This window comes from Leopardus geoffroyi, chromosome B2 (genome assembly GCF_018350155.1).
Source record: "Leopardus geoffroyi isolate Oge1 chromosome B2, O.geoffroyi_Oge1_pat1.0, whole genome shotgun sequence".
NCBI lineage: Eukaryota > Metazoa > Chordata > Mammalia > Carnivora > Felidae > Leopardus > Leopardus geoffroyi.
In genome coordinates, this window is record NC_059332.1 from 135,119,773 (window position 1) to 135,132,459 (window position 12,687).

At 37.9% G+C, this 12,687-nt stretch overlaps 1 protein-coding gene across 3 annotated transcripts in view; it reads right to left on the reverse strand.

The window, feature by feature from the left end:
* The window catches only part of LATS1 (large tumor suppressor kinase 1), a 52,991-nt gene that overhangs the window by 21,002 nt on the left and 19,302 nt on the right, over positions 1-12,687 (reverse strand). For all 3 annotated transcript variants that reach the window (XR_006717635.1, XM_045499993.1, XM_045499995.1), the window contains exon 2: positions 11,542-12,030. Coding sequence is in view for 2 of the 3 variants with exons in the window: in XM_045499993.1 (XP_045355949.1) it covers positions 11,542-11,883 (342 nt within the window). In the remaining variant the exon portion in view is untranslated. The remainder of the gene's footprint in view (positions 1-11,541; positions 12,031-12,687) is intronic.

Sequence of the window (12,687 nt, forward strand, 5' to 3'; positions counted from 1 at the left end):
GAGGCATATATTTACTTGTCATAGAGGAGCTAGTATTTCAAACAATATTTTAAAGTGAGAAATGGCTTAGTAAGACTAACCGGTGAACAGACTGCTGACAGACAACCCTCCTAATGAAACGACTAGGGTGAGACCAACCAAAAAAAAGGTTGTGGCAGAGACTTGCTGCCTACTCAAGATCCATTTTCCCTTTCTTGGAAAAAGTTACTGATTTTGTTGGAAGAAGTCTTCCTTATAGCTACAGTGGCCACATGACAATTCTGACAATGAAACAAAAACAAGGATTTGTGGAAGAGTGTTGCTATCCCTGATTTTAGGTACTGGTACTTCCTGTATCCTGTTTTGTAGATAAGAGATACGACATCTGTGCTAGAGCATGATGCCACCAACAAGGAAAATTCAAGAAACTCTTAAGAATCCTATGTTCTGACATCTTCAAGAGACTGAACCAATACTAGCTATATAAACTGAGTCACTATTTTGTTTAAATCATTACTATTTGGATTTTTGTTAAAAGCAACCAAACTCAATCCTTAACTGATACAAAAGTTACAGTGTGATCACATTTTATGCCAATCAGACTTCTGCAATTTTGTAGTGAGACACAAAAGAATTAATAAGTTTCACTTTGTGTACGATTTTATACAAATCACCCCAAATTAAAAATCAGCAGGGAGTGCTTAACTTCTAGTTAAGCCATACACAAAAATAGATTAAAAATGGATGAAAGACCTAAATGTGAGCCAGGAAACCATAAAAATCTTAGAGAGCATAGGCAGCAACCTCTTTGACCTCTGCTGGAGGGACTTCTTACTGGACACGTTGCCATTGCCAGAGGCAAGGGATATAAAAGTCAATATGAACTATAGGGACTTCATCAAGATAAAAGGCTTCTGCACAGCAAAGGAAACAATCAATAAAACTAAAAGGCAGCCCACGGAAGGGGAGAAGATATTTACAAATGACGTATCTGATAAAGGGTTAGTATCCACAATCTAGATCAACTCAACACCCAAAAAAAACCCACAAATAATCCAGTGAAGAAATGGGCAAAAGACATGAATAGCCACTTTTCCAAAGAAGACATCCAGATAGCTAACAGAAACATGAAACAATGCTCAATAGCTCATCATCAGGGAAATACAAATCAAAACCACAATGAGATACCACCTCACACCTGTCACAATGGCTAATATTAACAACACAAGAAACAACAGGTGTTGGTAAGGATGTGGAGAAAGCGGAACCCTCTTGCATTGTTAGCAGGAATGCAACTGGGGCAGTCACTCTAGAGAACAGTATGGAAATTCTTAGGGACGCCTGGGTGGCTCAGTCGGTTAAGCGTCGGACTTTGGCTCAGGTCATGATCTTGCAGTCCATAAGTTTGAGCCCCACATTGGGCTGTGTGCTGACAGCGCAAAGCCTGAAGCCTGCTTCAGATTCTGTCTCCCTCTCTCTCTGCTCCTCCCCTGCTCACTTGCTCTCAAAATAAATAAACATTAAAAAGAAAGGAAGAAAAACAGTATGAAAGTTCCTCAAGTTAAAAATAGAATTACCTTATGATCCAGGAATTGCACTACTAGATATTTACACAAAGGATACAAAAATACAGATTCAAAACGCACCCCAATGTTTATAGCAGAATTATCAACAACAGTCAAACTATGGAGAGGGCCCAAATGTCCACCAACTGATGAATGGATAAAGAAGATGTGGTATATGTATACAACAGAATATTACTCAGCCACCAAAAAGAATTAAATCTTGCCATTTGCAAGCACATGGATGGAACTAGAGTATATTATGCCAGGCAAAATAAGTCAGTCAGAGAAAGACAAATACCATATGATTTCACTCATACATGGAATTTTAGAAACAAAACAGATAAACATATGGGAGGGGAGAAAAAAAGAGAGAGAGAAGGAAACAAACCATAAGAGACTCCCCCCCCCCCCATAAGAGACTCTTAAAGACAGAAAACAAACCCAAGGACTGATGGAGGGAGATGGGTGGGGGATAGACTAGATGGGTGATGAAGGAGGGCACTTGTTAGGATGAGCACTGGGTGTTGCATGTAAGTAATGAATCCCTGAATTCTACCTCTGAAACCAACATTGCACTGTATGTTAACTAATTAGAGTTTAAATAAAAATTTGCAAAGAAAAATAAATCCACCAACTGATGAATGGATAAAGAAGTTGTGGTTTATATATACAATGGAATACTACTTGGCAATGAGAAAGAATGAAATCTGGCCATTTGTAGCAATGGGGATGGAACTGGAGAGTGTTATGCTAAGTGAAATAAGTCAGGCAGAGAAAGACAGATACCATGTTTTCACTCTTATGTGGATCCTGAGAAACTTAACAGAAGACCATGGGGGAGGAGAAGGGGGAAAAAAAAGTTACAGAGAGGGAGGGAGGCAAACCATAAGAGACTCTTAAATACTGAGAACAAACTGAGGGTTGATGGGGGATGGGGGAGAGGGGAAAGTGGGTGATGGACACCGAGGAGGGCACTTGTTGGGATGAGCACTGGGTGTTGTATGGGACCCAATTTGACAATAAATTATATTTTTTAAAATATAAATAAATACAAGAAAAGAAAGATAAATAAATAAAACTGGTTAGGCCAAATGAACTATATTCATGCTACTCTCCCACAGCAGTGTCATCTCACTTGGTAAGAAAAACTGGCACCCAACATCCTTTTTCAATATTGTGGGAACCATATTCTTGTTAACTACACTAGAATTTTAGCTGGTGATTATTATGCTGGCTTTTACTTTTGAAAAGTTATTGCTATATGTCAAAATATTTTTTACATCTGTTAACAGTATTGACCAAAGTTCCAAAAGTGGAGTGTTAGTACCAGTGTGAAAAAGAGCACTCTCATACCAGTAACTTTGGAATAGAAGTTTCATGTGATAGGAAACATTGTGTCCACATTACTATGGTTTTTTTCATGCTTAGAAGCAAAAATACACCCCATTGATTATAGATTTACGTGCTCCAAGAATGCATCAATCCTGTTTAACATTTATTCCTACAAAGAATTTAATCTCAAAATATTTGAGATTTTTAAAAAACTTTAATTATATAAGAAAGAGTGGGGAAGGGGCTGAGAGAGAGGGAGACAGGGCATCTGAAACAGGCTCTGTGCTGACAGCAGACTTGAACTCACAAACAGTGAGATCTTGACCTGAGCCGGTTGGACCCTTACTGACTGAGCCACTCAGGCGCCCCTGAGGTTTTAATCTTAAAGACCACTAGAAACATACTCTCAAAAAATTGCAACAGCTTTGAACCTGGTGTAAAGGAACAGATAGGATTTATGAAATGATAAAATAGTGAGGTGAAAACTGGACAAAAATTTTAAAGCATCAAGTTAGAAACTTAAACAAATTCTTCAATATAAAGAGAAGCTATCAGAATGAGTGATTCAAGGAGGCAGCAGAAAAAATTTGCCATACCATATTCTCTATATCACCATGGAGATAAATACTACTCTAACTTCATTATTTGGACAAATGAGGATTGACAAATGCCTAAATGCTTTTAGTAAAGCAACTTTGCTTAAGGGATTATTAATGTCAATAAGGTGACAATTTTGAAGCGTGTGGTGGTAATAAAGCTAACATATCTTTGTTAATGTAAAGTAATGATTGTTATTATTGCCAACAGATAAAGAATAGGCTATTGACCTAAATGAAGTTAAGTCAAAGAAAGACTTAATACCATATGATTTCACTTATATGTGGAATCTAAGAAACAAATGAATGAAGAAAAAAAAAACCCAGACTCTTAAATACAGAGAATTGGTGGTTGCTGGAGAGGAGGTGGGTAAGGGGATGAGCAAAATAGATAAAGAGGTACAAGAGGTACACACTTCCAGTTATAAAATAAGTAAATCATGAAGAGGAAAAGTACAGCATAGGAATATACTCAATAATATTCTAATAACATCGTATGAAGACAGATGGTGACTACACTTACCACGGTACGCAATGCATAATGTATAGAATTGTCAAATCAACATGTTACGTACTTGAAACTAATAACACTATATGCCAATTACACTAAAAAAAAATAGAGCATTAACTAATGCTTTAGATTTCTGAAAACAGTTTACATTACAGAAAGAATTTTTAAGTTCCTTAAAGGAATAGACCATGTTCGATATGACTCATTCTGCTGACTGAATAGTTCACACACAGTAAGAAATACACAGCTACTAAGGTGACTTCTCTGACATAACTCATTACTACTTAAGAGTCTTTATAGCCATGTGACTTTCTAAATGCTCTTTTCCTAGCAATATATAAAAGGAAAGAATAAGGTCAACGACTGCCTTCTGGCTAAGGGATTGGGGAAAAAGTACTCTGGAGAAACTCCATGTGAGCCATTTCCTTAATTCTCCAACTACTAACCAGGAAAACATCACAGGTCCTCTCCTCCTCTCTCTCTCTCTCTATTTTCAGGTACAAATTTAGTATTTTTAGAACCCGTAAGCATAAAAATGATAGTAAATAATATTAATCAAATGGATGAACAGAGTAGGCCAGAAAGATTCATCTTTTTTCTCCACCCTTTTAAAATTCTTTACTATAATGCATACTTAAGTTCTGAACGTTAGAGATATCTGAAAATGTTACCAAATATTAACAATAGAAAGAATTTTAAAGGTAATTATCTTTATGTAGTGGAGCTAAAAATAATTTTTGTTTCTTCTTTACATTTTTACATTTTTGACAGGAATAGGTACTTTTATAATCAGTAAAAAAAGTTACTGTAACTTTAAGGAAAACATAATACTTGCTCATTCACATTTACATTTTCCATGGGCAATTTGTATCCAAAATGATTTCTGCCACCTAAAATATTCACAGAAAGTATGTAATCATGCAAAATAAATTTTGTTAATAACCGAAACAAAATATATATGTATACGTATATGTATGTATGTGTGTGTGTGTATATATATACACATATACATATATATACATATATATGTGTATATATATATATATATATATGCTATGAAAAACTTTCAATATGAATTCTAAAGGTAAACATTAAAGACTTGGCCTAATTTACATGAACTGAAATTTTATTAAAGTAAAACTTAGAAGAGAACTCGGTGATTCATTAAAAAGGAATAGCATCCCAATCACAGGGGTCCCAGAAGATGAAGAGAGAGTAAAAGGGGTAGAAGGTTTATGTGAGCAAATCATAGCAGAAAACTTTCCTAACCTGGGGAAAGAGACAGACATCAAAATCTAGGAAGCACAGAGAACTCCCATTAGATTCAATAAAAACTGACCATCAACAAGACGTATCGTAGTCAAATTCACAAAACAGACAAGTAAAGAATCATGAAAGTGGCAAGGGAAAAAAAGTCCTTAACCTACAGGGGAAGACAGATCTATCACAGCAGACCTATCCACAGAAAGGAGTGGCAGGATATATTGTGCTGAATTAGAAAAATATGCAGCCAAGAATTCTTTATCCAGCAAGGCTATCATTCAAAATAGAAGGAGAGAGGGGCGCCTGGGTGGCTCAGTCGGTTAGGCCTCCGACTTTGGCTCAGGTCATGATCTCGCGGTCCATGAGTTCGAGCCCCGCGTCGGGCTCTGTGCTGACCACTCAGAGCCTGGAGCCTGTTTCGGATTCTGTGTCTCCCTCTCTCTCTGACCCTCCTTCATTCATGCTCTGTCTCTCTCTCTGTCTCAGAAATAAAGAAATGTTAAAAAAACAACAACAACAACAACAACAACACAAAAACAAAATAGAAGGAGAGATAAAGAGTTTCCCAGACAAACAAAAACTAAAGGAGTTCCTGACCACCAAACCAGCCCTGCAAGAAATTTTAAGGGGGGACTCCCTGAGGGGAGAAAAGATGAAACAAAACCAAACCAAAAGCGACAAAGACTAGAAAGGACCAGAGAACATCACCAGAAACTCCCAACTATATAGGCAACACAATGGCAATATGCGTATCTTTCAGTACTCACTCTAAATGTCAATGGACTAAATGCTCCAATCAAAAGACCTAGGGCAACAGAATGGAGGAGAAAACAAGATCCATCTATATGCTATTTACAAGAGACCCATTTTAGACCTAAAGACACCATCAGATTGAAAGTAAAGGGATAGAGAACCATCTATCATGCTAATGGTCGCCAAAAGAAAGCCAGAGTAGCCATACTTCTATGAGACAATCTAGATTTTAAAATAAATTCTGTGGGGCGCCTGGCTGGCTCAGTCGGTTGAGCGTCCGACTTCGGTTCAGGTCATGATCTCACGGTTTGTGAGTTCAAGCCCCACGTCAGGCTTTGTGCTGACAGCTCAGAGCCTGGGGCCTGCTTCGGATTCTGTGTCTCCCTCTCTCTCTGCTCCTCCCACGCTCACACTCTGTCTCTCTCACCTTCAAAAATAAATAAACATTAAAAACAAAATTTTAAAAAATAAAAAAAAATAAAGACTGTAACAAGAGATGAAGGGTATTTTATCATAATTAAGGGGTCTATCCCCCAAGATGACCTAGCAATTGTAAACATTTATGTCCCCAACTGGAAGCACACAAATACATAAATCAATTAATCGCAAACATAAAGAAACTCATTGACAATAATACCGTAACAGTAGGGAACTTCAACATCCCACTTACAGTGGACAAGATCATCTAAGCAGAACATCGAGAAGGAAACAATGGCTTTGAAGGACACACTGGACCGGATGGTCTTAACAGATATATTCAGAACATTTCATCCTAAAGCAGTAGAATACACATTCTTCTCAAGTGCACATGGATCATTCTCCAGATTAGATCACATACTGGGACACAAATCAGCCCTCAACTAGTACAAAAAGATCGATATCATACCGTGCATATTTTCAATGTTTATTTATTACTGAGATAGAGACAGAGCATGAGTGGGGGAGGGGCAGAGAGAGAGAGGGGGGACACAGAATCCGAAGCGGGCTCCAGGCTCTGAGCTGTCAGCACACAGCCCAACGCAGGGCTCGAACTCACAGACCGGGAGATCATGACCCGAGCTGAAGCCAGACGCTCAACCGACTGAGCCACCCAGGCGCCCCAAGTGTTCATACTGTGCATATTTTCAGACCACAACGCTATGAAACTCGAAATAAACTACAAGAAAAAATTTGGAAAGACAACAAATACTTGGAGACTAAAGAACATCCTACTGAAGAATGAATGGGTTAACCAAGAAGTTATAAAGAGGAAATTAAAAAGTATATGGAAGCCAATGAAAATGATAATACCACAGCCCAAAGCTCTGAGACACAGCAAAGGTGGTCACAAGAGGGAAGTATATAGCAATCCAACCCTTCCTAAATAAGAAGAAAGGTCTCAGATACACAACCTAACCTTATACCTTAAAGAGCTAGAAAAAGAACAGCAAATAAAACCCCAAACCAGCAGAAGACGGGAAATAATAAAGATTAGAGCAGAAATCAATGCTATCTAAATAAAAAAAAATAGAACAAATCAATGAAACAGGTGCTGGTTCTTTGAAAGAATTAACAAAATTGATAACGCCTCCAGCCAGTTTGATCAAAAAGAAAAAGGAAAGGACCCAAATAAATAAAATCAAGAATAAAAGAGGAGAGATCACAACCAACACTGCAGAAATACAAACAATAGTAAGAGAATATTATGAGCAAGTATATGCCAATAAAATGGGCAATCTGGAAGAAATGGACAAATTCCTAGAAACATATAAACTACCAAAACCGAAACAGGAAGAAATAGAAAATTTGAACGGACCCATAACCCATTAAGAAATAGAATTAGTAATCAAAAACTTCCCAAAAAACAAGAATTCAAAGCCAGATGGCTTTCCAGGGGAATCCTACCAAACATTTAAAGAAGAGTTTAACACCTATTCTCTTAAGCTGTTCCAAAAAATAGAAATGGAAGGAAAACTTCCAAACTCTTTCTATGAAGCTAGCATTACCTTGATTCCAAAACCAGACAAAGACCCACTAAAAAGGAGAACTACACACCAATTTCCCTGATGAACATGTATGCAAAATCCTTGACAAGATACTAGCTAATGGGATCCAACAATACATTAAAAAAATTATTCACCACAACCAAGTGGGATATATACCTGGGATGCAGGGCTGGTTCAATATCCACAAAACAATCAATGTGATATATCACATCAATAAAAGAAAGGACAAGAACCACATGATCCTCTCAACAGATGCAGAGAAACCATCTGACAAAATACAGCATCCTTTCTTGATAAAAACCCTCAAGAAAGTAGGGATGGAAGGATCATACCTCGAGATCATAAAAGCCATATATGAAAGACCCACCATTAATATCATCCTCAATGGGGAAAAAATGAGAGCTTTCCCCCTAAGATCAGGAACACGACAGGGATGTCCACTCTTGCAACTGTTATTCAACATAGTATTGGGAAGTGCTCAACTCAGCAATCAGACAACAAAAAGGAACAAAAGGCATCCAAATAGGCAAAAAGGAAGTCAAACTTTCACTCTTCACAGACGACATGATACTCTATATGGGAAACCCAAAAGATTCCACCAAAAAACTGCTAGAACTGATCCATGAATTCAGCAAAGTCACAGAATATAAAATCAACGTACAGAAATTGGTTGCATTTCTATACACCAATAATGAAGAAGCAGAAAGAGAAATCAAGGAATCGATCCCTTTACAATTGCACCAAAAACTATAAAATTTCTACGGATAAACCTAACCAAAGGGGTGAAAAATCTATACATTGAAAACTATAGAAAGCTTATGAAAGAAACTGAAGACACACACAAAAAAAGAAAAATATTCCATGCTCCTGGATAGGAAGAACAAATATTATTAAAATATCAACATTACCCAAAGCAATCTGTATATTCGATGCTATCCCTATCAAAGTAACACCAGCATTCTTCACAGAGCCAGAACAAACAATCCAAAAATTTGTATGGAACCACAAAAGACCCTGAATACCCAAAGCAATCCTGAAAAAGAAAACCAAAGCTGCAGGCATCACAATCCCGGACTTCAAGATATATTACAAAGCTGTAATCATCAAGACAGTATGGTACTGGCACAAAAACAGACACTTAGATCAATGGGACAGAATAGAGAACCCAGAAATGGACCCACAAACGTATGGCCAACTAATCTTTGACAAAGCAAGAAAGAATATTCAATGGAATAAAGACAGTCTCTTCAGCAAGTGGTGTTGGGAAAATTGGACAGCGACATGCAGAAAAACGAACCTGGACCACTTTCTTACACCATACACAAAAATAAACTCAAAATGGATGAAAGACCTAAATGTAAGACAGGAAGCCATCAAAATCCTCAAGGAGAAAGCAGGCAAAAACCTTTCTGACATCAGCTGTAGCAACTTCTTACTTAACACGTCTCCAGAGGCAAGGGAAACAAAAGCAAAAATGAACTATTGGGACCTCATCAAGATAAAAAGTTTCTGCACAGCAAAGTAAACAATCAACAAAAGTAAAAGGCAACGGATGCAATGGGAAAGGTATTTGCAAATGACATATCAGATAAAGGGTTAGTATCCAAAATCTATAAAGAACTTATGAAACTCAACACCCAAAAAAACAAATAATCTCGTGAAGAAATGGGCAAGAGACATGAATAGACACTTTTCCAAAGAAGCCATCCAGATGGCTAACAGATACATTAAAAAAAAGCTCAACATCACTCATCATCAGGGAAATACAAATCAAAACCACAATGAGATACAACCTCACACCAGTCAGAATGGCTAAAATTGACAACACACAATTTTGGGGCGCCTGGGTGGCTCAGTTGGTTGAGCTTCCGACTTTGGCTCAGGTCATGATCCCACGGTTTGTGAGTTCGAGCCCCATGTTGGTCTCTGTGCTGACAGCTCAGAGCCTGGAGCGTGCTTCCCATTCTGTGTCTCCCTCTCTCTCTGACCCTCCCCCCGTTCATGCTCTGTCTCTGTCTCAAAAATAAACATCAAAAACTTTTTTAGAAATAATAAAATAAAATAAATTAACAACACAAGAAACACCAGATGTTGGCAAGGATGCAGAGGAAGAGGATCTCTTTTGCACTGCTGGTGGGAATGCAAACTGGTGCAGCCACTCTGGAAAACAGTATGAATATTCCTCAAAAAGCTAAAAATAGAACTACCCTATGACCCAGCAGTTGCACTTCTATTTATCCAAGGGATACAAGTGTGCTGTTTTGAAAGCGTACATGCACCCCAATGTTTATAGCAGCACCATCGACAATAGCCAAAGTATGGAAAGAGCCCAAATATCCATCAACAGATGAGTGGATAGAGAAGATGTGGCACGTATATATACAATGGAGCATTACTCGGCAATCAAAAAGAACGGAATCTTGCCATGTGCAACAAACGTGGATAGAACTAGAAGGTATTATGCTAAGTGAAATTAGTCAGAGAAAGACAAATATCATATGACTTCATTCATATGTGGAATTTAAGATACAAAACAGATGAACATAAGGGAAGGGAAATCAAAAATAATATAAAAACAGGGAGGGGGACAAAACATAAGAGACTCTTAAATATAAATATCAAACTGAGGGTTGCTGGAGGGGTTGAGGGTGGAGGCATGACTGAATGGGTAAGGGGCATTGAGGGAGACACTTGCTGGGATGAGCACTGGGTATTATACATAGGGGATGAAACACTGGAATCTACTCCGGAAATCATTATTGCACTATATGCTAACTAACTTGGATGTAAATTAAAAAATAAAAAATGAAATAGAACAAAACAAAATAAAACTTCTAAATTCCAGCAGATTGAGCAACATGTAAATTTTTAGTTTTGTGAATGTGGGCCTGAATGTGATGTGAACATCGCTGCTTAATGAAACCCTGATTATACTTCTTTCTCTGTAGTACAAACTTTAACTTCAAATGTTTCGAGCTGTCATTTCTACACAGCTCCCCAAAGCTCCTACTGCAGGCAGAGAAGTCTCTACCTACTCTGTCTTCCCCTGTGGCTTTCTTCAACAGCACTTACATTCTGACTTCATGACTTGACCTTTTAAGTCCCAGAAACCACAGAGAAAACTAAAGAAATAGTTATTTGAGGGGAGCCTGGGTGGCGCAGTCGGTTAAGCGTCCGACTTCAGCCAGGTCACGATCTCGCGGTCCGTGAGTTCGAGCCCCGTGTCGGGCTCTGGGCTGATGGCTCAGAGCCTGGAACCTGTTTCTGATTCTGTGTCTCCCTCTCTCTCTGCCCCTCCCCCATTCATGCTCTGTCTCTCTCTGTCCCAAAAATAAATAAACGTTGAAAAAAAAAAAAAAAAAAAAGAAATAGTTATTTGATTTTGTTTTACTAATTAATGGAATTGTAAACAACATTCTTTGCTGACAGAGTATACAAATTCGTATACATAGTTAAATTGTCTCAAAGGAATTATTTTGCCAGAAGATCACCTAAAAAGTGTTAGGTAGTAGTGTAAGATAAGAAAAATTCTTTCTTTTCTTTTTAAAAATTCCTACCTCATCAAATCCAGCAGCTTGCAAATCTTGAAGCATTTGTGGATTAACTTCTGAAGTACTCCGACTTGTTTCATTTGCAAACGGTTGTAGAGAGTTTCGAATTTCCAGTAAGGCTTTATGATGGGTCCCAAATTTGGGTGGATTTCTAACTTGTCGAGGATCTTCAGTTGACATTTTACTTATGTTATGCTCAGCTTTAGCAGCATCTGATGGTTTGGATAAATTCCTAAGGGATTCCCGAATTTCTTGCAACATTTGCCGGCTACTGCCAGAATAGTTACTGGCAGGAAAGGTCTTAGGCCTCATTTGTCTATATCCTTCTGGCTTTTCACTCCTCTTCATGAAAACATCTATATTTATAACCCACACAAAGGACTTCTTTAAGAGCTACTTGATAGATTCAGAGCTTTCTCTTGAGCAAAACTGAAAAAGATCCTTAGCAGAAGTCACCAGGAATGATGAAATTCTTTACAATCGAAATAATTAACCCTATAAAAGAAAAATAAATAAAAGGTATAAAATGATTAATAAAGCAGTACCATGTATTTGGGGGGAAAACACTGATTTAGTAGTTAGAGACCTGTGTTATAATTCTGGCTCCATTAAGGATGGATGCAACAAGTTAGTTAACCTTTGTGCCTATTTCTTAATCTATAAAATCACCTCAAGTACTGGTTGTGGTGATAAAATGTAATTTTAAGAGTGCTTAGCTGGGGTGCCTGGCTGGCTCAGTTGGAAGAGCATGTGACTGTTGATCTCAGGGTCACTGAATTTGAGCCCCATGTTTGGTGTAGAGAGTACTTAAATAAGTTAAAAACTTAAAAAAAAAAGTGTGCTTAGTAAGCATATAAAGTATATACAAATGGGGCATCTCGGTGGCTCAGTCAATTAAGTGGCCACCTTCAGCTCATGATCTCATGATTCATGTGTTTGAGCCCCACATTGGGCTCTATGCTGATAGCTTAGAGCCTGGAGCCTGCTTTTTGGATTCTGTGTCTCCCTCTCTCACTGCCCCTCCCCCGCTCATGCTCTGCCTCAGTCTCTCTCTCTCTCTCTCAAAAATCAACATTAAAAAAAAGTATATGCAGATATAAGGGATTACTAAGAGAATAATACAATGGACAAACCTCTCATCAACTTCACCTT